Below are 26,127 nucleotides of genomic sequence, written 5' to 3'. Positions count from 1 at the left end.
CAATTACAAATCAAATCATCAAATCAAATCAAATGTTATTTGTCACATACACATGGTTAGCAGATGTTAATGCGAGTGTAGCGAAATGCTTGTGCTTCTAGTTCCGACAATGCAGTAATAACCTACAAGTAATCTAACCTAACAATTCCACAACTACTACCTTATACACACAAGTGTAAAGGGATAAAGAATATGTACATAAAGATATATGAATGAGTGATGGTAGAGAACGGCATAGGCAAGATGCAGTAGATGGTATAGAGTACAGTATATACATACGAGATGAGTAATGTAGGGTATGTAAACATAAAGTGGCATAGTTTAAAGTGGCTAGTGGTACATGTATTACATAAAGATGGCAAGATACAGTATATACATATACATATGAGATGAGTAATGTAGGGTATGTAAACATTATATTAAGTGGTATTGTTTAAAGTGGCTAGTGGTACATTTTTACATAATTTCCATCAATTCCCATTATTAAAGTGACTGGAGTTGAGTCAGTATGTTGGCAGCGGCCACTAAATGTTAGTGGTGGCTGTACAACAGTCTGATGACCTTGAGATAGAAGCTATTTTTTAGTCTCTCGGTCCCTGCTTTGATGCACCTGTACTGACCTCGCCTTCTGGATGATAGCGGGGTGAACAGGCAGTGGCTTGGGTGGTTGTTGTCCTTGATGATCTTTATGGCCTTCCTGTGACATCGGGTGGTGTAGGTGTCCTGGAGGGCGGGTAGTTTTTCCCCGGTGATGCGTTGTGCAGACCTCACTACCCTCTGGAGAGCCTTACGGTTGTGGGTGGAGCAGTTGCCGTACCAGGCGGTGATACAGCCCGAAAGGATGCTCTCGATTGTGCATCTGTAGAAGTTTGTGAGTGCTTTTGGTGACAAGCCGAATTTCTTCAGCCTCCTGAGGTTGAAGAGGCGCTGCTGCGCCTTCTTCACAACGCTGTCTGTGTGGGTGGACCAATTCAGTTTGTCCGTGATGTGTACACCGAGGAACTTAAAACTTTCCACCTTCTCCACTACTGTCCCGTCGATGTGGATAGGGGGGTGCTCCCTCTGCTGTTTCCTGAAGTCCACAATCATCTTCTTTGTTTTGTTGACGTTGAGTGTGAGGTTATTTTCCTGACACCACACTCCGAGGGCCCTCACCTCCTCCCTGTAGGCCGTCTCGTCATTGTTGGTAATCAAGCCTACCACTGTAGTGTCGTCACCAGGTACCCCTGGTGTGTCGTCCACGTACCCCTGTTTGAGAACCCTTGGTGTATAGTATTGTATTTGTTCTTTTGTTTAGTAGTTTTTAGTACTTGACAGTACACTTACTAATTATTTATTTGATGTTATTTAAAATTGCATACTTTGTGTGACATACTTGTCCAAAGCTGCTGTTTGAAGAGTTGAGACACTGACTGAAAAATAAATAAGTATTTTAGAAGGATATTTTGGTTGATTTGTTTGAGTTATTCATTGAAGTAGTTCATTCACTTTTATAACTGTACTTATTTGTATCTTTTTGTTCTTGTTAAGCTATTGTAGTAGACTCATGCCAGTGGCACATATTTAATGACTATATTAATGTATCAGAAAAAGTCAAATAAAAAGGTAAATTCAATACGGAGACCAACTTTGTGATGGTTCTCAATGGAGAGTCTTAGATGAGATCACATCATGTTCATTGTATTTACAAAAACTGCACCCATACAGTACCATTCCCACCTACTGGCCTTTCTTGGTATTGCTGGTTGTAAATACAAATACCTGCATACATACTGGACTAATAAGGAACACTGCTATAACTATTATTATTAGTAGTATTATAATTTGATTTAAACATTTGAACAAGTTGGGACAACCCTTCAGTTAACTACTGTACCTATCAATTATCCAGTAGTAGTAATTATGGTTCCTCAATATATATTTAACATATTACAACTTTTTACTTTTGGTGTCCCCCTCAGGAATTGCTCTTGAGAAAATTTCATGTAATTGTCCCCTCCAAAGTTGATATCAGATTTTTGCCCCTGGGGTTAGGACACATTTGGCATGAAATTTAAACAACAACAAAAACATGTTTTGATGAGAGATTGAGATGGGAAACATTTTATTTATCTGTCTCTTTAACAAACCCAGCCAGGTGTGGTCTCGAACTGTGCTCCAAATCGTTTTGAAATCGGAGCATCTGAGCCTGCAATTTAACATTACAAGCGGAATCTATCACTAACCACGTTTCCATCCAACCATTTCATGCGGATGAATTACCTGACGCATGAAAGGGCCTGGCCCATTCTACCGTACCTCCTTGCCTGTCCAAATCAAATATTGTAACGACCCTGGGTTTATAAGCGCATATATCGACTCTGCCGCTCGAGCTGTAACGGCTGTCGTCTTCCTCCTCGTCTGAGGAGGATAAGTTAGAAGGATTGGAGGACCAATGCGCAGCGTGGTAATTGTTCATCTTATTTAATGAAAGTGAACACTACAAAATACAAAACAACAAAGTGAAAACCGAAACAGTTCTATCTGGTGCAGACACACAAAGACTGAAAACAACCACCCACAAAACCCAAGAGAAAACAGGCTCCCTAAATATGGTTCCCAGTCAGGGACAACGATTGACAGCTGCCTCTGATTGAGAACCATATCAGGCCAAACACAAAAAACCAACACAGAAATAGAAAACATAGATTACCCACCCAACTCACGCCCTGACCACACTAAAACAAAGAAACGACAAAAGAACTATGGTCAGAACGTGACACATGCTTTTGCTGCACAGTCGATAGCGAGCTGGACTTCGGGCTAGAAGGTCAAGGGTTCGAGACCTGCTCCCTGCCTGTTTCATTACAATATGTCACTATACTTTCCAAACGGAGGAAGGACCAGGCTGCACAAAATTTGAGACAAATAAGCTTCTTGTGCATATGGAAAATGTCTGGGATCTTTTATTTCAGATCATGAAACATGAGACCAACACTTTACATGTTGCATTTATATTTTTGATCAGTGCATTTTGCAATGCACTGATCAAAAATTGGTCCTCCGCATGTGATCAAACAAAGCTTCAGACGTCATTCAACTCACTTTTAACAAAAACCTTTGGATACATAATTTGATAATTGCCAATAACATCTGTTTCATTTAAAAATCACTGAGAAAAAAAAAAAAAATCACAAACAAAAAAATCTAACTACACGCTCGAAGGGATACTACAGTATAGAGTTTTGGACTCTACAGTATACTACAGTATTCTGTAGTAAACTGTAGTATTTTTTATATGGGTTTTTACATGGGTCCTGATAATGTGTAGAGCTCTGTCACCCTTTTGGAGACTACACTTCATACAGGCTGGACTAGACTACACTTCATACAGGCCGGACTAGACTACACTTCATACAGGCTGGACTAGACTACACTTCATACAGGCTGGACTAGACTACATTTCATACAGGCTGGACTAGACTACATTTCATACAGGCTGGACTAGACTACACTTCATACAGACTGGACTAGACTACACTTCATACAGGCTGGACTAGACTACACTTTATACAGGCTGGACTAGACTACACTTCATACAGGCTGGACTAGACTACACTTCATACAGGCTGGACTAGACTACACTTCATACAGGCTGGACTAGACTACATTTCATACAGGCTGGACTAGACTACATTTCATACAGGCTGGACTAGACTACACTTCATACAGGCTGGACTAGACTACACTTCATACAGGCTGGACTAGACTACACTTCATACAGGCTGGACTAGACTACACTTCATACAGGCTGGACTAGACTACACTTCATACAGACTGGACTAGACTACACTTCATACAGACTGGACTGGACTACACTTCATACAGACTGGACTAGACTTCACTTCATACAGGCTGTGTGTCACTCACTCTGTCTGTTCCTCTGTGTCTCCCACAGTGTGGACCATAATGAAGAGTTCTGGGTTAAACCACAGCTGCTGAAGAAATGTAGGTTTCTCACACACACACATGAACGAGGATGACTAACAGAGATACAGGTCATGATGTCATACAAACAGCTTGTTTCTCTGTCCTGTTCAGGATTCAACGCACGCAGGCACGCACACACACACACGCACATGTATAAATCTACAGATAGGCACACACAAACACACACAGCCAGACAGCCAGGCACACACACATACATACACACACACAAAGTTCTGATCCAGCCCATTCTCTCTCCTCTAACTTGTCCTCTTGTCTGCAGATGCCTGTGATCTCACACTGGACCTAAACACAGCACACAGAAAACTCTCTCTGTCTGAGGGGAACAGAAGGGTGAAGAGGGTTAAAGAGAAGCAGCTGTATCCCAATCAGCCAGAGAGATTGGATATGTACGCCCAGGTGTTGTGTAGAGAGGGTCTGACTGGACGCTGTTACTGGGAGGGCTGTGATAGGGGTAACATATAAAGGCATCAGCAGAAAAGGAAGGAGTCCTGCCTGTGGGCTTGGAGTCAATGACAAGTCGTGGTGTCTGGACTACTCTGGAGATCGTTACACTGCCCGCCACAATAGGGAAGTGACTCATATACCTGCTGTGCCCGTCAACCCTCCTGAACCCCAGAGAGACCTGTCCTACTGCCGCCCACACCCCAGAGTAGGAGTGTTTCTAGACTGACACAATTACCAACCGGCACACATTCCAAGCCAAATTCACTGAGCCCCTCTATTTAGGGTTTGGGGTTTGGAATAAGGGCTCCTAAGGGCTCCTCCTGATCCAGGTAGAGTAGTCTCCTGTGTCCTGGAGGAACACCTGGGTCCCCATGGAAACACAGTCACACTCCTGTTCTAACCCAACCATGATCATCACTACAGATATTGACATTGTAACACATCTCGTCATGCTTCGGCCCCTGGTATCATATAAACACACATAAGACTTGGAAAAATTTGTAGATTTCATTTAAACTGCAAAATAAAATATAATAAAATGTATATAATTGCCACCTATGAAATTTGTGGGACTGGACCTTCTCAAATAGTACTTGACTAAGCCACGAGTTCAAAGGAATTGTCCATGGAGCTCCGAGACAGGATTGTTTCGAGGCACAGATCTGGGGAAGAGTACCAAAAAATGTCTGCAACATTGAAGGTCCCCAAGAACACAGTGGCCTCCATCATTCTTAAATGGAGGAAGTTTTGATCCACCAAGACTCTTCCTAGAGCCACCCGGCCACCCGGGTAAACTGAGCAATCGGGAGGAAAAGGGCCTTGGTCAGGGAGGTGACCAAGAACCCGATGGTCAGAGTTCCTCTGTGGAGATGGGAGAAACTTCCAGAAAGAGAACCATCTCTGTAGCCCTCCACCAATCAGGCCTTTATGGCAGAGTGGCCAGACGGAAGCCACTCCTCAGTAAAAGGCACATGACAGCCCGCTTCGAGTTTTCCAAATGGCACCTAAAGGACTCTCAGACCATGAGAAACAAAATTCTCTGGTCTAATGAAACCAAGATTGAACTCTTTGGCCTGAATGCCAAGTGTCACATCTGGAAGAAACCTGGCACCATCCCAAAGGTGAAGCATGGTGGTGGCAGCATCTTGCTGTGGGGATGTTTTTCAGCGGCAGGGACTAGAAGACTAGTCAGGATCGAGGGGAAAGATGAACGGAGCAAAGTACTGAGAGATCCTTGATGAAAATCTGCCCCAGAGCGCTCAGGACCTCAGACTGGGGTGAAGGTTCACCTTCCAACAGGACAACAGCCCTAAGAACACAGCCAAGACAATGTAGGAGTGGTTTTGGAACAAGTATCTGAATGTCATTGAGTGGCCCAGCCAGTCAGCTTGAACCCAATCGAACATCTCTGGAGAGACCTGAAAATAGTCGTGCAGCGACGCTCCCCATCCAATATGACAGCTTAAGAGGATCTGCAGAGAAGAATGTGAGAATCTCCCCAAATCAGGTGTGCCAAGCTTGTAGCATCATACCCAAGAAAACTTGATGCTGTAATCTCTGCCAAAGGTGTTTCAACAAAGTAGTCGCTCTGGATAAGAGCGTCTGCTAAATGACTTAAATGTAAATGTAAATGTACTGAGTAAAGGGTCTGAATACTTATGGAAATGTAATATTTACAATTTTATCTTTTAATGCATTTGCAAAAATGTTTTTGCTTTGTCATTATGGGGTATTGTGATGTCATTATGGGGTATTGTGATGTCATTTTGGGGTATTGTGTAGATTGATGAGAGGAATAAAACAAATCTATTTTAGAATAAATCTGTAACGTATCAAAATGTGGAAAATGTCAAGGGGTCTGAATACTTTCCGAATACACTGTATATTCACGCAATTCAAGTTTGAGCTTTACTTTATAGCCCCACCGACCCCACATTGAGAGATTGTGGTGGAAAAATAGTGTCAACAAATGTGAACGATGAAGAAGGCCAGTGATAAAGATGTGACTTGCTGACACCAGCTTGGTGTGTTCATTCAATATGGTGTTGTCCAGATGGATGGCTGTGTATGTGAATCTCACAGGAGAAAGTCACACTGTCGCGATTAGATTAGATTAGAAGCTGGGTACTAAGAAATTAATGAATGAATTCAGGTTGGGGGGGGGGGGGGTTCCGCTTGCATTTGGTTAAAAGGGCAGTGAATTTGTTCCTACTTTGAGAACTTGCCACCAAGCTCCTGTGTGTATCAGACACACCTAGTTTTTTCTCTTAGAGAACTGAAGACGTGACACCACGTTAAGTCTTAGTCTATTGGTGATAATATACTCTGTGTTATTCTGTAATGTATCATGTATTTCATATACACCGTAATTGTTGGAGTGTCAATTCCTTTGAGACTAATACTTTTTATTAGTTGAATTTAGTAAATGCATTCCTTGTTTTTACAGAGTAATTATTTGATTGACTGTATGCCTATAATTCAGTAGGGAGCATTGATAGTTGTTAATTACTCTATACACATAAGAAATGACTGTACATACTTACCAACTGTTGTAGATTGAATCATTTTTGATTTTCTTCATATATACAAAGACAAACTCAACTCAAATCTGAGCTAAGGTTAAGTCAATCATTTATTGCTAGGACATCGAATACAAGATATTATCTCTTTGTTCCGTAGCCTCTTAACAATTGCGTAATGGTAAACCACACGTGTATCTTCTAGTATTTCCAGTGTACCCAAGCAACCATGGCTATACCCACTGGATACAATTATGGGCCTACAGCTTTCACATAATATTGGAGTCAGATTGATGAATGTAGTTTTTTATTAATCAAAATAATTTCAACACAACTACATAGTGGTTGAAAAATTTCCACCAAACTACAAGATATTAAAGTGGAATTCCAACAATTGACATTAATGTCCTTTATCACTCTTACCTTGATTGAAGTTCCCACAAAACGTTTTTGATATGTTCTGCAACAACTGAGATTATTGGTATTATCCTGAAAACAGTAGTTGAATTCCATCTATCTGATTGAAAGGATCTATCGACAACAAACCATACCAAAGGCCACTATAGACCAGGTGATTAATGGATCTACAGGGCTATAACAGCCTCTAGACCAGGTGATTAATGGATCTACAGGGCTATAACAGCCTCTAGACCAGGTGATTAATGGAACTACAGGGCTATAACAGCCTCTAGACCAGGTGATTAATGGAACTACAGGGCTATAACAGCCTCTAGACCAGGTGATTAATGGAACTATGGGGCTATAACAGCCTCTAGACCAGGTGATTAATGGAACTACAGGGCTATAACAGCCTCTAGACCAGGTGATTAATGGAGCTACAGGGCTATAACAGCCTCTAGACCAGGTGATTAATGGAACTATGGGGCTATAACAGCCTCTAGACCAGGTGATTAATGGAACTGCAGGGTTATAACAGCCTCTAGACCAGGTGATTAATGGAACTACAGGGCTATAACAGCCTCTAGACCAGGTGATTAATGGAACAACAGGGCTATAACAGCCTCTATACCAGGTGATTAATGGAACTACAGGGCTATAGCAGCCTCTAGACCAGGTGATTAATGGAACTATGGGGCTATAACAGCCTCTAGACCAGGTGATTAATAGAACTAGGGGGCTATAACAGCCTCTAGACCAGGTGATTAATGGAACTATGGGGCTATAACAGCCTCTAGACCAGGTGATTAATGGAACTATGGGGCTATAACAGCCTCTAGACCAGGTGAATAATGGAACTACAGGGCTATAACAGCCTCTAGACCAGGTGATTAATGGAACTAGGGGGCTATAGCAGCCTCTAGACCAGGTGATTAATGGAACTACAGGGCTATAACAGCCTCTAGACCAGGTGATTAATGGAACTAGGGGGCTATAGCAGCCTCTAGACCAGGTGATTAATGGAACTACAGGGCTATAGCAGCCTCTAGACCAGGTGATTAATGGAACTACAGGGCTATAACAGCCTCTAGACCAGGTGATTAATGGAACTAGGGGGCTATAGCAGCCTCTAGACCAGGTGATTAATGGAACTACAGGGCTATAACAGCCTCTAGTGTCTGGTGCCTCAGTGTCTGGTGTGTCCCTGGTGTTTCTGCCTCAGTGTCTGGTGTCTTCCTGGTGTTTCTGCCTCAGTGTCTGGTGTCTCCCTGGTGTTTCTGCCTCAGTGTCTGGTGTGTCCCTGGTGTTTCTGCCTCAGTGTCTGGTGTTTCCCTGGTGTTTCTGCCTCAGTGTCTGGTGTGTCCCTGGTGTTTCTGCCTCAGTGTCTGGTGTTTCCCTGGTGTTTCTGCCTCAGTGTCTGGTGTCTCCCTGGTGTTTCTGCCTCAGTGTCTGGTGTGTCCCTGGTGTTTCTGCCTCAGGGTCTGGTGTGTCCCTGGTGTTTCTGCCTCAGTGTCTGGTGTCTCCCTGGTGTTTCTGCCTCAGTGTCTGGTGTCTCCCTGGTGTTTCTGTCTCAGGGTCTGGTGTCTCCCTGGTGTCTCCCTGGTGTTTCTGCCTCAGTGTCTGGTGTTTCCCTGGTGTTTCTGTCTCAGGGTCTGGTGTCTCCCTGGTGTCCCTCCTCAAGGTCCGTTCTCTCTGACTGTCTTTGGTCTCTCTCCTCAGAACTGTGGTAGAAGAATATCCCGCTGTCTCCATCTCGGCCTCCCAAAAGTCACTCACCGTCGGACCAATCACCTGTCACACTCACCTCAAAGTAACTTGTGCGCAGTCAGACACACACACACACACACACACACCCCTCACTAGTAACCTTCTCTTTGCACTGTTTGTCTTCTAGGGACCAAAGGGTCAGAGTGAACCAAACAGAACTGCAATGGGACAACAGAGAGCTTCTGTATCTTAACAATTATTAGATAATAAAGTGAAGCTTTACTATTATATCAATCTGTTGTGTCATTATATCAATGTCTGTTCTCTGTTATCTCTTGGTCTGGTCTGTTGGAGAAGCAGAGTTAGGGTTAGGGTTACAGATGTTAAATCTTAATTTGATCATCTTGTTGTTGCAGGAAATGCAAATGTGTAGTGTATTCAAAGTTTAAAAAGGCATCTAAAGTTTTTAATTTCCACTTGAACATTTTAGACTTAATTTGCCCTAACTAAAAAATATCAAACAGTACAAAAATGTCCATTAATTATAATCAACACAATAATTCATATTTCCTGTTGCTGCAGGATTATTTTCCTGCTGTGAGAAACTGGTCAAATTATGATACAACACCTGTAAACAGAGGTTCTGATAGAATTGAATCTTGTTCCTGTCTTTTATTTTCTTTCTTTTTTTCTGCTTAATGTTTCACACTTAACTTGACTAAACAGCAGGACCTAAATCATTGAGGGGTTGCATCCTTCTTCATCAATTAGGCTACATGATATGACCATACTTGGTTTTAGGCTTGTTGCTAAGGTGTTGAGTGTGTTATTTACTAAGGTTTTCTAATTGATTGATCAGGCTTAATGTTATTTGTACTCCCTTATAAGAGTGCAGCCAAGTATGTGCCAACTTCATACTCATGGATTCACAGGGACTCTAAACATGGAATACATATCTCTCAAATTGTTCAAGCGTGTAGAACTGACTGAACACTAAAACAAAATAACAAAACTTGCTGTATCGTCTATAAGCCATAGAGATCGGGATAATGCCTGCGGAACACTATGGCTCTGTTTCAAATTGCACCCTATTCCCTATTTAGTGCACTACTTTTGACCATCTTAGTGAACAAAAGTAGTGCACTATACAGGGAATAGGGTGCCATTTGAGTCTGTGTTTAGATGAGTGGGAACAGTCACCTTTCCCTCAGTGTGAATAGTTGATATAATGTCATCATGGTGATAACTGGCTATTGTTGGTCATCTGGAGCAAAGAGAAAAGGGTTTGGAATAAGACAAAGGGATTGGGTCAGATCTTTTCCTGTTATTAATCCGCTGACTAATTGGAGATGTATTACGCAACACAGTTGAAACAGGCATATCTATAGTACAAACAGAAGACAAAAAACGGAACGATAAAGGGAACAATGTCAAGAACACTTAGAGGAGGCTTATCTATCAGCACGGCACAGTTGAAACAGGCATATCTATATCACAAACAGAAGACAAAAAACTGAACGATAACTATTAAAGAACAAGAACACGCCACAGTTGAAACAGGCATATCTATATCACAAACATAAGACAAAAAAAACAGATTGGACAATAGTTTATCAAGCTAGGGTGTATCCGAAAGCATGGCACGGTCGAAACAAGCATATATATAGCACATACAAACCACAAAAAACTGATTGAAAAACTGCACAGTTGAAACAGGCGTATCTATAGCGCAAAGAGAAGAAAAAAACCTGATTGAAAAGCTGATGGAAGAAGCTGATGGAAGAAGCTGATGGAAGAAGCTGATGGAAGACGGGTGGAAATGACATTAAAACAAGGGTGTTGGAGCCTATCCAAGAGCACCAGCAACCCATGACTCATTGTCTGTACAACAGAGCCTGAGAGGTTAGAGGTCAGCCCAATGTTAAGTGGTTCTCTGGGTTATTGTGAGGCATTATTTACCTGATAAATCATACGGTGTTGACCTAATGCCTCCCACCCACCAGCCACCATACACCTGTCGCTTAATTAGTTTGAAAACATCCAATGTGTCTGACGCCACCCAACAGAGCATATAGACTTTACCTTAATCACACCACAGGTTTAATGGTTAATGGCATTCCTTACATTTCAACGTTGATACAGATGTAGGATCGTAATTTGAGCCAGTTTGCTACAGAAGGAAAATAATCCGTCAGCAACAGAAAATGTGAAATATTATGTGGATTATAATTAATGGACATTTTTGTAGGGGTCATACATTTTTCGTAAAAGAAAATCAAGACATTTCTAAGTGGAAATTACAAACTTTAGAAGCCTTCTTAAAACTCAAATACACAGGGAAATGTTCAGCAACAAAAGAGTGATCAAATGAAGATTCTACTGTAGTTGGGATCTATAGTTGTGATTCAACCAGACCCATTGTTAGCCTGAAATCCAGTCAGGTTCGGCTGACGTTTCACTCCTTTACTCAGGGTCATTGCCAAACAGTTTATCATGACAAGGAGTGTCAAGGAGTGGAATGAGAGCTAAACATACTGGGACCCAGGCTAAGGTATTGTCCCTGGGAATATTGCACAATGTGTCCCGTTTCCCCCACTCCCCGATAACCAGGGTATAAATGCTGAGCTTACAGGTGTGTCCAGCAGTCAGCATCAAGATTTGGTAAGTCAGTACTTCTCTCAGATCACTATTCATACTGTATGGTTAAACAAAGTTGTTTTGGTTTGGTGAAATTAATATATCTAAACTGACTAAGTTTGAAATGTTATATTACCCTCCAGAGGATGTGTGTCCACGCTTAATATCTATAGTTGTATTAGATGTTTTGTATCGTGGTTTATTGCAGTCTTGGGACAGAAAATAAAATAATTTTTATCACAATAGGATGACCTGTATAGATAGTCAATATAAATCAATTCAAACTTGAATTTAAAAGTGACTGACTATCCAGTATATGTAAATTGTGGATAAAGTGTGGATGAATATAATAAGTGTATTTTCCTTCAGGTTGTGTTCCTCGTTTCTGCCCCTGTAGAAGTAACTAGTGTTGATGAGGATGATCCTGGTAGCTTTGCTGGTGCCTCTACTGGTTCTGTCCAGCGCTGGACATACCTCAGGTACACACAATTATACTATATATTTAATACATCAACAGCTGGACATACCTCAGGTACACACAATTATACTATATATTTAATACATCAGCAGCTGGACATACCTCAGGTACACACAATTATACTATATATTTAATACATCAACAGCTGGACATACCTCAGCTACACACAATTATACTATATATTTAATACATCAACAGCTGGACATACCTCAGGTACACACAATTATACTATATATTTAATACATCAACAGCTGGACATACCTCAGGTACACACAATTATACTATATATTTAATACATCAACAGCTGGACATACTTCAGGTACACACAATTATACTATATATTTAATACATCAACAGTTGGACATACCTCAGGTACAAACAAATATACTATACAGTACATTCGGAAAGTATTCAGACCCCTTGACTTTTACAACATTTTGTTATGTTACAGCCTCATTCTAAAATGGATTCAATTCATGTTTTCCTCATCAATATACACACAATACCCCATAATGACAAAGTGAAAACAGGTTTTTAGAATTTAAATAAAAACATAAATAACTTATTTACATAAGTATTCAGACCCTTTGCTATGAGACTCGAAATCGAGCTCAGGTGCATCCTGTTTCCGTTGATCATCCTTGAGATGTTTCTACAACTTGATTGGAGTCCACCTGTGGTAAATTCAATTGATTGGACCTGATTTGAAAATTGGACATGATTTCCATTCTTATATGGAAGAAGTTTGGAACCACCAAGACTCTTCCTAGAGCTGGCCGCCTGGCCAAACTGAGCAATCGGGGGAGAAGGGCCTTGGTCAGTGAGGTGACTCTGACATAGCTCCAGAAGGACAACCATCTCTCTAGCACTCCACCAATCAGGCCATTATGGTAGAGTGGCCAGACAGAAGCCACTCCTCAGTAAAAGGCACATGACAGCCCGCTTGGACTTTGCCAAAAGAGAATCCTGAAACCAGGATGGAACTCTTTGGCCTGAATGCCAAGCGTCATGTCTGGAGAAAACCTGGCACCAAACCCTACGGTGAAGCATGGTGGTGGCAGCATCTTGCTGTGGGGATGTTTTCAGTGGCAGGAACTGAGAGACTAGTCAGGATCGAGGGAAAGATGAATGTGGCAAAGTATAGAGAGATCCCTGATGAAAACCTGCTCCAGAGCGCTCAGGACATCAGACTGGGGCAAAGGTTCACCTTCCAACAGGACAGCAACCCTAAGCCCACAGCCAAGACAACGCAGGAGTGACTTCGGGACAACTCTCTGAATGTCCTTGAGGGTAAAAAATGGTTTAATCAATTTTAGAATAAGGCTTTAAAGTAACAACATGTGGAACAGGTCAAGGGGTCTGAATACTTTCCAAATGCCCTCTATATTTAATACATTCAATGATTTATGTATATTACATGAAGAATACAATATTTGATATATGATATAAACTATAGAGCATTTGTTCATTTGATTTTCGTATTGAGTGTCTTATTTTAGTTCTGCCATATCTAACACTGACCAAAATATATTTGGTTAGAGTTGACAGTGTAGGGATACATGTATTAGGTATTAAGTATTTTTATACAGTATAATATTGTATAACCCACCACACAATTGACTTTCTCTGCTCCTTAGTTGCAGAACCAAAAAATGGAAGCTCCAAAACAGTGCAGGTGTATCATGATAACTCAACCTAAAAAGACGAAGAACCCATATATTCCCATATTCCCACAGGTACAATTGTCACCAGCTGCGAGGCGTGTCATGAACAAGCCGTCTGCCGCACCTCGCCCATTGCAGGTGACATCACATGCACCTGTAAGAAGGGCTTCTCCGGCGATGGCCTCATCTGCTTACCTGGCCACATCGCCGCCGACGACCACCACCACGCCCCTCGCCGTGACCGCCGCTCCAACACAAACCTTGCCCATGTCCGGTTCAGCTGCGGCTTCAACGAGTGCGCTGATGGGGAGGACTGCATCACGGTTGACGGCATCCAGCAGTGCGCCAACCCTTGCAAGAGCTACACGGTCCTGAACGACCCGTGGCGTTCCACCAGCAACAACGTGGGCAACAAGCATTGCGACCGCAACGTCCATTGGGACGGCTATTACCGCATGTACATCGGTAACCAGAGCGTGTCCATGCCGGACAAGTGCGTGGATTCGTTCAAGTGCGGCACCCAGGCTCCCTTGTGGCTGGCGTTTCCTCCCCCCCAGCAGGTGGATGAAATTGTCCAGAGTGCAGTCTGCGCCAGCTTCAATGAGGACTGCTGCTGGGTGCAGTCTCAGCCCATCCACGTCAAGGCATGCCCTGGGAACTACTTTGTGTACAAGTTGGTCATGCCTCCCGGGTGCTACTTCGCCTATTGTGCATGTAAGGTTTCGCCCCCTGCTTTGCCAAGTTCTGTGTGGGACTTGTTGTTGTTCTGCCTTTTGAATTGAAGTTATTGTATTTACTTCTTTAACTGTTTACTGCTTAGTCATTCACCAGCTGGTTATATACACCATGATGTTCTTCTTATGGCGCTAGATATCAACAGTACTCAGCATATTCATCCATTCATTCATATAGGCGTATTGTATGATCCTGGTAATACTGGCATACTAGTTCTTTAAAATCATGAGTGACAAATGTTCCCTCAGAACTGTGTCTCCTGTTTAACTCCTTGTTCCAGATGTGTCAGCTCCCACCACAACACCAAAACCAGTCACAACTACAGAAATACCAGTAGAGAACAATCGCACCACAACAACAACACAGTCACAGGTTGCCACGACTACGCCAAAAGCAATGTGTGGTACCTGCAGAGAGGGGGAGACCTGCGTGAGCAATGATGGGGTCACTTGGCGGTGTGAAAGGCCAGGTGAGTTCTCAGAAAACACCTGTTTGAGGGACCTATGTACACTCTTAGAAAAAAAGGTGCTATCTAGAACCTAAAATGGTTCTTCGGTTGTCCCCATAAGAGAACCCTGTGAAGAACCCTTTTTGGGTTCCAGCTATAACCCTTTTGGTTCCAGGTAGAACCCTATTGGGTTCCAAGTAGAACCCCTTCCTGGAACCAAAAAGGGTTCTACCTGGAACCAAAAAGGGTTATCCTATGGGAACATTCAAAGAACCCTTTTGGAACCCTTTTTTCAAAGAGTGTATATGAGAGTTTGTAATTCCTTCTTTACATTTTGTGTTCTTGAATAACTTCTTTCCTGTTGTGTTTCTTTTATCATCCCTCTCTCTCTCTTTTTCTCTCTTACAGATCAGCCTGTTTTGCTGCACCCAGCGGTAGTGTGTGGGCGGAGTCTGGTACAGGTGGGTCTCAACAGGACTAACCTGGAGGCCGCTGGTCTGGATGCCACCACCGCTAACCTGGCCGACCCCCGGTGTAACGCTCACGAAGAGCGTGGCGGCATGGTATGGTACCAGGTGGAGCGCACGGAGGGCACCTGCGGAAACACTCTGGAGGTGAGAACAGACCCGACCCGTTCACCCCGTTCCTCACCGAAACCTTCAACAGAGAACACTTCCTGTGAGACATGTTGCCATCAACAGAAAATGATGAACAGATGAACTGAAATACAATAGTCCAAGAATTATATTATTCTGAGGACTGGTGAGAGGTCCTCTCCTGGCTTCTAATCTTCTTCCCTTTTCCCCCTTTCACCAGACAAACGGAACTGACGCCATCTTTTCCAACAGTTTATTCATCTACCACATTCACAACGTGTCCTTCAGCCGACCCGTGAGCGTGCCTTTCTCCTGTGCCTACCCTCTGGAATCAGAGACCAGCCTGGATGTGGCCATCAAACCCTACCTGTCGTAAGTGGAGACGTTACAGTAAACAATGTAAAACATGGACAATGTAACACAACAGGGGCGCAACTTTTGCACATTGGAATGTTACAATACGAGGCGACGGTGTACTTTAGGACCATGCGGACGCCTCCGAGTGGTAGGGTAGGCTGTTTATCCGACTGGATTTAAAAACAATAATAATTATGTCCCCCCACTTCTAAAACCAAAGTTGCGCCCCTGTAACACGATGTAACACAATGTAACACAATGCAGGCGAACACATGTCGGACTGTCAGTATGCTGTTAATGTATAGACAGTTATTACTCTAAACCTGTGGTTCTTGATGATCCTTTAGATAACCAGATAAGAGTTTTGCACCTCCTCTGTCCACTCATCACAGTACTGGTTGTTCTGGTTGTTCTGTTTGCTCCACCAAAATACTCAGCTGAAGCTGGCTGTGTAATAGTGTTAAAACTATAATAATAATAATTTCTTATCTTATCTATAGTGACTTTGGGTGTCTTGAAAAGTGCTTCAAAAAGAATGTGTATTTGTTATTATAATTATTATAAATAATGATAATAACAATTCATTTTATTTAGCCTGTAAAATGCATTTCTCGCAACCAAGGCACTTTGTTTGTCCATCTCTGACTGCATCTCTTATTAACTGATGGGTTCTGACTCCTAAACTTGAAATATGGAGTACCATAGTCTGGTTTTTACACCAGAAGTTAATGGGTATCTGAAGGAGGAATGTATAGGGTGGAGGCAATTAAGGTTTGCAGTCATTGATAAGGGTGGAGAGATGTGGGTTAGTGAGGAATGGGGTCGAGGTCACATTAAGGGAGAAGGAACAGTTTATTGCCCGCATCACTTAACTTTCTGCCTAGCAATAAACATGTCATGTTTAGAGGGAAGGAGGATGCTCCACCCACATTGGGGTCTATATATACTACCACTGGTGGAAACATGTCTTTGTCTTATGCTGCTGTAAGACCCAGTAAATAAACTAGGTTTGAGCTTTACTAAGCGTCCGTGAGTTTTTTACTCTGTTTATTTGTAATCTAATCTAACCCATTTGACAGGCTGAAGGATGTCCAAGTCGGTAAGGGCTCCAAAGTGGGCTCCAACATGACTCTGTACCACAGCGAAAACTTCACAAAGGCTTACCCAGCGGGCGGAGTCACCTTGCCGGTGGGTTCCGTGCTGCACGTGGGTGTGTCCGTAGAGGAGTCTGAGACGGAGCGTTTCGTGGTCGTTCTGGAGGACTGCTATGCCACACAATCCCCCGACCCTAAAGACATCATGCGATACTACATCATTCAGAACAAGTAAGGGTGTCTTGGTTTAAACTCAAGGAACACATGGAGGTTTTCCCAGACACAGATTATGTCTGGTCCAGGACTAACAACACTTTACATGGAGCTTCTCCATTGAGATGCTTTTTACTCCAGGACCAGGCTTATTCTGTGTCTGGGAAACTGAACACTAATGTTTGTGTATTTTTTGTTGCGTTATCTAACCTAAACCCTGACCCTCCCTGTTTCTTAGATGTGCGACTGAATTCCGTCAGGTGAGGGTGGAGGAGAGCGGCTCGTCTCTCAGGGCTCGCTTCTCTGCTCTGCTGTTCTTGTACCAGGGGGACTACCGGGATGTCTTCCTGCACTGCAGACTCAGCCTTTGTGACCAGAGGAGCTCCTCCTGCACTCCAGTGAGTACTGCATCTCTCCCGCTGACTCAACCGCTCAGTCTATGGTCTCTCTCTGGTCTCACTCAGTCTGTGGTCTCTCTGGTCTCTCTCAGTCTGTGGTCTCTCTGGTCTCTCTCTGGTCTCACTCAGTCTTTGGTCTCTCTCTGGTCTCACGCAGTCTTTCTCCTCTCTCTGGTCTCTCTCTGGTCTCACTCAGTCTTTGGTATCTCTCTGGTCTCGCACAGTCTTTGGTCTCTCTTTGGTCTCTCTCTGGTCTCACTCAGTCTTTGGTCTCTCTCTGGTCTCACTCAGTCTTTGGTCTCTCTCTGGTCTCACTCATTTTGTGTGTAGTCTCTCCAACTCTCCTGAGGCTTTCTGGACTCGTATCCACAAAGCATCTCAGAGTAGGAGTGCTGATCTAGGATCAGGTCCCAATCTGTCAATATATTCTTATTCACTTGGGAGGGGTGACCTAAAAGGTGAAATTGATCCTAGATCAGCACTACTTCGTGGATACAGGCCCTGGTCTCTCTGTCTCAGAGTCTGGCCTCTCTGACTCTCTCTGGTCTCTCTGTCTCAGTGTCTGGCCTCTCTGAATCTCTCTGGTCTCTCTGTCTCAGTGTCTCTCTAACTCCTTCTCGTCTCTCTGTGTCTGGTCTCTCTGACTCCTGATTCTCCCTGTCTCAGTGTCTGGCCTCTCTGACTCTCCTTAGTATCTCTCTCGTTCTCTGGTCTCTTTGTAGGGTCTCAATGACTCTCTCTGGTCTCTCTGTTTCATTGTCTGGACTCTCTGACTCCTTGTCTCAGTGTCTGGTCTCTTGTCTCTCTTTCTCAGTGTCTGGTCTCTCTGACTCCTTCTTGCCATTCTGTCTCAGTGTCTGGACTCTCTGACTTCTTCTCATCTCTCTGTCCTCTCCGTCTCAATGTCTGGTCTCTCAGACTCTCCGGTCTTTCTGACTCTCTCTGTCTCAGTGACTGGTCTCTCTGACTCCTCGTCTCTCTGACTTCTTCTCGTCTCTCTGTCTCAGTGTCTGGTCTCCCTGACTTCTTCTCGTCTCTCTGTCTCAGTGTCTGGTCTCTCTGACTCCTCGTCTCTCTGTCTCAGTGTCTGGTCTCTCAGACTATCCGGTTTCTGTGTCCTCTCTGTCTCAGTGTCTGGTCTCTCTGACTCCTCCTCGTCTCTCTGTCTCAGTGTCTGGTCTCTCTGACTCCTTCTCGTCTCTCTGTCTCAGTGTCTGGTCTCTCTGACTCTCTCTCATCTCTCTGTCTGTGTCTGGTCTTTCTGACTCCTTCTCGTCTCAGTATCTGGTCTCTCTGACTCCTTCACATCTCAGTATCTGGTCTCTCTGACTCATTCTCGTCTCAGTGTCTGGTCCCTCTGACTCCTCGTCTCTCTGTTTCAGTGTCTGGTCTCTCTGGCTCCTCGTCTCTCTGTCTCAGTGTCTGGTCTCTCTGACTCCTTCTCGTCTCTCTGTCTCAGTGTCTGGTCTCTCTGACTCCTTCTCGTCTCTCTGTCTCAGTGTCTGGTCTCTCTGACTCCTTCTCGTCTCAGTGTCTGGTCTCTCTGACTCCTCGTCTCTCTGTTTCAGTGTCTGGTCTCTCTGGCTCCTCGTCTCTCTGTCTCATTAGCTGGTCTCTCTGACTCCTTCTCGTCTCTCTGTCTCAGTGTCTGGTCTGTCTGACTCCTTCTCATCTCTCTGTCTCAGTGTCTGGTCTCTCTGACTCCTTCTCGTCTCTCTGTCTCAGTGTCTGGTCTCTCTGACTCTCTCTCATCTCTCTGTCTCAGTGTCTGGTCTTTCTGACTCCTTCTCGTCTCAGTATCTGGTCTCTCTGACTCCTTCACATCTCAGTATCTGGTCTCTCTGACTCATTCTCGTCTCAGTGTCTGGTCCCTCTGACTCCTCGTCTCTCTGTTTCAGTGTCTGGTCTCTCTGGCTCCTCGTCTCTCTGTCTCAGTATCTGGTCTCTCTGACTCCTTCTCGTCTCTCTGTCTCAGTGTCTGGTCTCTCTGACTCCTTCTCGTCTCTCTGTCTCAGTGTCTGGTCTCTCTGACTCTCTCTCATCTCTCTGTCTCTGTGTCTCGTCTCTCTGACTCCTTCTCGTCTCAGCATCTGGTCTCTCTGACTCCTTCTCGTCTCAGTGTCTGGTCTCTCTGACTCCTCGTCTCTCTGTTTCAGTGTCTGGTCTCTCTGGCTCCTCGTCTCTCTGTCTCATTAGCTGGTCTCTCTGACTCCTTCTCGTCTCTCTGTCTCAGTGTCTGGTCTGTCTGACTCCTTCTCATCTCTCTGTCTCAGTGTCTGGTCTCTCTGACTCCTTCTCGTCTCTCTGTTTCAGTGTCTGGTCTCTCCGACTCTCTCTCGTCTCTCTGTCTCAATGTCTGGTTTTTCTGACTCCTTCTCGTCTCTCTCCTCAGGTGTGCGCCAAAAGGAAATACCGCTCTGTCACCCCCTCTGTCCCCCTCGAACCCCTCTCCATCGGACCAATCACCTGTGAGTACGACCTCATAAGTTATCAATCAAACCAATAATTTAATAGATGTCAGTGATTATGTTGATGTCAGTGATGGACACTCAGGTAACTAAGTAACTAAAGAACTAAATAACTAACAGTGTATTTGTTTTTGACTTTCAGGGTCCCAAACTGAAGTTTAGAAGGCTAGAATGATTAGTAAAATATTTATATTTTAACCAACACAAATTCATCGTTGAACCTTTAACTAAGGCGTGAGGCCAGAAAGTGTATGTGCTGGTAACTAATGTTTAAAACGTGAAAATAAATGGACATCTAGTTGGGATTATATCAACACAAACATCTCCCTTTTCTAGTTCACACTGCAGCTATAATATTATTTCATCCTATTGCTCTAAAATGCTTTGTTTGTGAAGTAATTGAATAGTGTTATTAAAGATGATAAATGTATGTATCAATGTATTAATGTACTGTGCATGTAGTGTACTATTGGTCTAAAATGCTTTGTTTGTGCAGTAATTTAATAGTGTTATTAAAGATGATAAATGTATGTATCAATGTATTAATGTACTGTGCATGTAGTGTACTATTGTTCTAAAATGCTTTGCATGTGCAGTAATTTAATAGTATTAATAAAATATAAATGATAAATATATGTATAAATGTATTAATGTATGAATAATGTGCAGGGCATGTAGTGTACTATTGCTATAGCTTAGTTCTGTCTCTGGGATCAGTCAAGACAATGATGAACCAGTAGGTGTCAGTATTACCACAGAAACACTGGTAGAAGTCTGCATCATCACGACACAACAACAGCAGACTTAGAAAGAGGACATTCCAATGAATTAAGCAATTAATTAATTAAAAGGAAAATCTCTTTTCTTCATCATTGTCATTATTGACAGCACATTGTCTACATATGTGAAAATGGCACATTTCTGTAGAAACAAATATGAAGTTAGAAAGTTCTACCCGATGACATCATCAGAAGTGTTAACGTGTTAAAAACATTGGCTGTGTTCCAAAATGTGCACTTGTGTTCTGCATTCTCCTGTTCTTTCATAGGTGTTCTTCCAAGAACACCTGAGAGAGCAACCTGTTTAGTATGGAAGAATGTAGATCGCTTAAAATCTGTTATATTTGAAATGCACTTCAACGTGACCTCTAACCTAAACAGGAAACTGCCTCATCACGCAGCCGGCGTTAACAAAGCTAGCATTGATGCTAGGCATCTTTGAGCAACTAGCGCTAGCAATTCGTGGAACATCGCAGGTTACATATGTAACCACGATTATGTGAGCTATTGGATCACTCCAAACTGGTATCCATCCAGGTGGCAGGATACATTCCGAGTAAGAATTTCAGATTAGTACCGTGTACCGGGTAGTGCTGCGACTTACCACCTTGCTGCTGGTGATTCTCTGATCCATCTCTACGCAGACGACACTATTCTGTATACTTCTGGCCCTTCTTTTGACACTGTGTTAACAACCCTCCAGGCGAGCTTCAATGCCATACAACTCTCCTTCCGTGGCCTCCATTTGCTCTTAAATACAAGTAAAACTAAATGCATGCTCTTCAACCGATCGCTGCCTGCACCTGCCCGCCTGTCCAACATCACTACTCTGGACGGCTCTGACTTAGAATATGTGGACAACTACAAATACCTAGGTGTCTGGTTAGACTGTAAACTTTCCTTCCAGACTCACATCAAACATCTCCAATCCAAAGTTAAATCTAGAATTGGCTTCCTATTCCGCAACAAAGCATCCTTCACTCATGCTGCCAAACATACCCTTGTAAAACTGACCATCCTACCAATCCTCGACTTCGGTGATGTCATTTACAAAATAGCCTCCAAAACCCTACTCAATAAATTGGATGCAGTCTATCACAGTGCCATCCGTTTTGTCACCAAAGCCCCATATACTACCCACCACTGCGACCTGTACACTCTCGTTGGCTGGCCCTCGCTTCATACTCGTCGTCAAACCCACTGGCTCCAGGTCATCTACAAGACCCTGCTAAAGTCCCCCCTTATCTCAGCTCGCTGGTCACCATAGCAGCACCTACCTGTAGCACGCGCTCCAGCAGGTATATCTCTCTGGTCACCCCCAAAACCAATTCTTCCTTTGGCCGCCTCTTCTTCCAGTTCTCTGCTGCCAATGACTGGAACGAACTCCAAAAATCTCTGAAACTGGAAACACTTATCTCCCTCACTAGCTTTAAGCACCAGCTGTCAGAGCAGCTCATAGATTACTGCACCTGTACATAGCCCATCTATAATTTAGCCCAAACAACTACCTCTTTACCTACTGTATTTATTTATTTATTTATTTTGCTCCTTTGCACCCCATTATTTCTATCTCTACTATCTCTACTTTTTTTCTTTTTTTATACTTGCTATATTGTATTTACTTCGCCAGCATGGCCTTTTTATATTTTTATTTATTTATATATATATTTTGTTTGCCTTCACCTCCCTTATCTCACCTCACTTGCTCATATTGTATATAGACTTATTTTTCACTGTATTATTGACTGTATGTTTGTTTTACTCCATGTGTAACTATGTGTTGTTGTATGTGTCGAACTGCTTTGCTTTATCTTGGCCAGGTCGCAATTGTAAATGAGAACGTGTTCTCAATTTGCCTACCTGGTTAAATAAAGGTGAAATAAATAAATAAAAATAGCTGCCGCGCACTACTTCCACCTCGTGTCCTTTTCAAGGCGCTGTAGATCACCAACAAAAAGGATTGGAGTAATCCAACAGCTCACTTAAACGTGGTTACATGGGTAACATTTGTCATGTGGCAGTATATTGGATCACTCCAATATGGTATCAAAATACCAGATGAATCGGTGAACTAGGTAAGTGCCAGACAGAGAGCAAAGTCCCATAGGACTGAGCTCAGGGCAGTCATAGTTGATATGTCCCTCCATCCCCACTCAGGGGATGCCCAACTGGCCGAGGCGCTAATGTCATTGAGGGGAACTTCTCGGAGCAGTGACCACAATGTAGCTACTCCTCTAGTAGAATGTAACGCCACAGCAGAGGTCAGAGGTCAGAGACCCACGATGTAGCTACTCCTCTAGTAGAATGCACCACTACAGCAGAGGTCAGAGGCCCACGATGTAGCTACTCCTCTAGTAGAATGCACCACTACAGTAGAGGTCAGAGGCCCACGATGTAGCTACTCCTCTAGTAGAATGCACCACTACAGTAGAGGTCAGAGGCCCACGATGTAGCTACTCCTCTAGTAGAATGCACCACTACAGCAGAGGTCAGAGGCCCACGATGTAGCTACTCATCTAGTAGAATGCACCACTACAGTAGAGGTCAGAGGCCCACGATGTAGCTACTCCTCTAGTAGAATGCACCACTACAGTAGAGGTCAGAGACCCACGATGTAGCTACTCCTCTAGTAGAATGCACCACTACAGCAGAGGTCAGAGGCCCACGATGTAGCTACTCCTCTAGTAGAATGCACCACTACAGCAGAGGTCAGAGGCCCACGATGTAGCTACTCCTCTAGTAGAATGCACCACTACAGCAGAGGTCAGAGGCCCACGATGTAGCTACTCCTCTAGTAGAATGCACCACTACAGCAGAGGTCAGAGGTCAGAGGCCCACGATGTAGCTACTCCTCTAGTAGAATGCACCACTACAGTAGAGGTCAGAGACCCACGATGTAGCTACTCCTCTAGTAGAATGCACCACTACAGTAGAGGTCAGAGGCCCACGATGTAGCTACTCCTCTAGTAGAATGCACCACCACAGCAGAGGTCAGAGGTCAGAGGCCAACGATGTAGCTACTCCTCTAGTAGAATGCACCACTACAGCAGAGGTCAGAGGTCAGAGGTCCACGATGTAGCTACTCTAGTAGAATGCACCACTAGGAAGGTAGAGGCCGGCCGGCCTGCCGATATGCTGTAGTAATAGTGTCCACAATCCAGTGTGAGAGTCTTTGTATCGATAGGCTCTGGCCCAGAACTCTCTCATCATAGCAAACAAATAGCCAAACAGTCTGTCTTATTGCCTGTGTCTGTGTAATGTAAGTGGCCAAGGCACACTTACTGGTGAAGAGCCAGGTGAACCACCCTGAGATCCAGGTAGGGCTGGAACTGGTGATGTCTGTGTAATGTAAGTGGCCAAGGCACACTTGGGGAAACAAACACCCAGCTCACCCGCAGCCGTGGGAGGAGCATATGCGGACAAATGTAAAGGCTGGTTCACATCTGTTAAACAGGACCTTCAGCAAGAATGAGTGGCTAAGACGGAGGGTGACACTCCTCTTGTCTGGACCCATTCTGAAAAACATTCAGTGCTCACTGAAAAGGCAAGCAGTTCACTCACCCTCTTAGTGGAGGTAATAGCCAACAGGAAGCCACCTTCATGGATAGGTGCTTCAAAGTCATTGACTCTAGGGGCTCGAGGGTGGCTTAGCAATCGCTGACAGCACCACGTTAACCATCCAGTTTGGAATCGTCCCATTGCTGGACACAGACATCGAACTTGCTTCATAATTTGGAGAGTAATGGGCAGCCACAAATGGGTCCCTGTTGGCCTTCCTCATGACATGCCTAGATAGCGACTAAATACACTCTCAATGTGGAGGCCGCTTGGCCTGCATCAAGCAGTGACATATGGCTCTCAAATCAGGTACAGAATATGACCCACCACATTTGTTTTGACGCATTGGTGGAAGAAACCATGGCGCTTCGCAACGTGTTCACCACATTGTCCTGAAGGCCTAGACTGGTCCACTAACGCCTTCAGAGGCCAAGCCTGAAGCTGGAGGCGGTGCGGGTCCGGATGCCACAGTTTCCCCCTAGCCTGAAGAGAAGGTCGGGCCTCAGGGGCAGGAAATGCTGTCCTACCAGGTAGGGCTGGAACTGGTGAAGAGCCAGGTGAACCACCCTGAGATCCAGGTAGGGCTGGAACTGGTGAAGAGCCAGGTGAACCACCCTGAGATCCAGGTAGGGCTGGAACTGGTGAAGAGCCAGCTGAACCACCCTGAGATCCAGGTAGGGCTGGAACTGGTGAAGAGCCAGCTGAACCACCCTGAGATCCAGGTAGGGCTGGAACTGGTGAAGAGCCAGGTGAACCACCCTGAGATCCAGGTAGGGCTGGAACTGGTGAAGAGCCAGGTGAACCACCCTGAGATCCAGGTAGGGCTGGAACTGGTGAAGAGCCAGGTGAACCACCCTGAGATCCAGGTAGGGCTGGAACTGGTGAAGAGCCAGGTGAACCACCCTGAGATCCAGGTAGGGCTGGAACTGGTGAAGAGCCAGGTGAACCACCCTGAGATCCAGGTAGGGCTGGAACTGGTGAAGAGCCAGGTGAACCACCCTGAGATCCAGGTAGGGCTGGAACTGGTGAAGAGCCAGGTGAACCACCCTGAGATCCAGCAAATTGCCAGCCGAGATGCTGCGGTAACAGTGTCCAACATGCAATGTGAGAATCCGGTCGGATGGTCACTGGCCCCAGAACTCTCTTCAGCTTCAGGCAGTAACAGGACAATGTGAGAGTCCGGTCAGATGGTCACTGGCCCAGAACTCTCTTCAGCTTCAGGCAGTAACAGGACAATGTGAGAGTCCGGTCGGATGGTCACTGGCCCAGAACTCTCTTCAGCTTCAGGCAGTAACAGGACAATGTGAGAGTCCGGTCGGATGGTCACTGGCCCAGAACTCTCTTCAGGCTAGGGGGACCTCCAGCTTCAGGCAGTAACAGGACAATGTGAGAGTCCGGTCGGATGGTCACTGGCCCAGAACTCTCTTCAGCTTCAGGCAGTAACAGGACAATGTGAAAGTCCGGTCGGATGGTTGCTGGCCCAGAACTCTCTCACCAAAGTTAACGTAAACTCATAAAGCTTTCATATTGCCTGCATCTGTGAAAAGTGTCCATTGCGCTAGTCGTGCAAAACACACCTGTGGGAAGCTCCAGTTCACCCGCAACAGCGAGAGGGGAGTGTGTGGACAACTGTAATGGCCGGT

At 44.3% G+C, this 26,127-nt stretch overlaps 1 protein-coding gene across 1 annotated transcript; it reads left to right on the top strand.

Annotated features, from left to right (window-relative positions):
• Window positions 1–12,108: 12,108 nt before the first annotated feature.
• LOC129839229 (pancreatic secretory granule membrane major glycoprotein GP2-like) lies at window positions 12,109–25,659 on the top strand. The gene is made up of 10 exons (XM_055906540.1): window positions 12,109–12,175; window positions 13,911–14,552; window positions 14,854–15,042; window positions 15,430–15,635; window positions 15,838–15,989; window positions 17,054–17,299; window positions 17,520–17,679; window positions 20,072–20,147; window positions 24,191–24,243; window positions 24,967–25,659. Exons 1-10 carry the CDS (start codon window positions 12,109–12,111, stop codon window positions 25,657–25,659), a joined length of 2,484 nt encoding a protein of 827 aa, XP_055762515.1.
• Window positions 25,660–26,127: the final 468 nt, after the last annotated feature.

This window comes from Salvelinus fontinalis, chromosome 40 (assembly GCF_029448725.1).
Source record: "Salvelinus fontinalis isolate EN_2023a chromosome 40, ASM2944872v1, whole genome shotgun sequence".
Classification (NCBI taxonomy): Eukaryota; Metazoa; Chordata; class Actinopteri; order Salmoniformes; family Salmonidae; genus Salvelinus; species Salvelinus fontinalis.
This window is presented reverse-complemented; position numbering and strand designations above follow the sequence as displayed.

Coding starts and splice junctions, on each gene's coding strand:
- LOC129839229 (XM_055906540.1), top strand. CDS start 12,109: ATGAGGATGATCCTGGTAGCTTTGCTGGTGCCTCTACTGGTTCTGTCC. Junction 15,043..15,429: donor TTGGCGGTGTGAAAGGCCAG/GTGAGTTCTCAG, acceptor TCTCTCTTACAG/ATCAGCCTGTTTTGCTGCAC. Junction 20,148..24,190: donor CTCCATCGGACCAATCACCT/GTGAGTACGACC, acceptor GTGTAATGTAAG/TGGCCAAGGCACACTTACTG.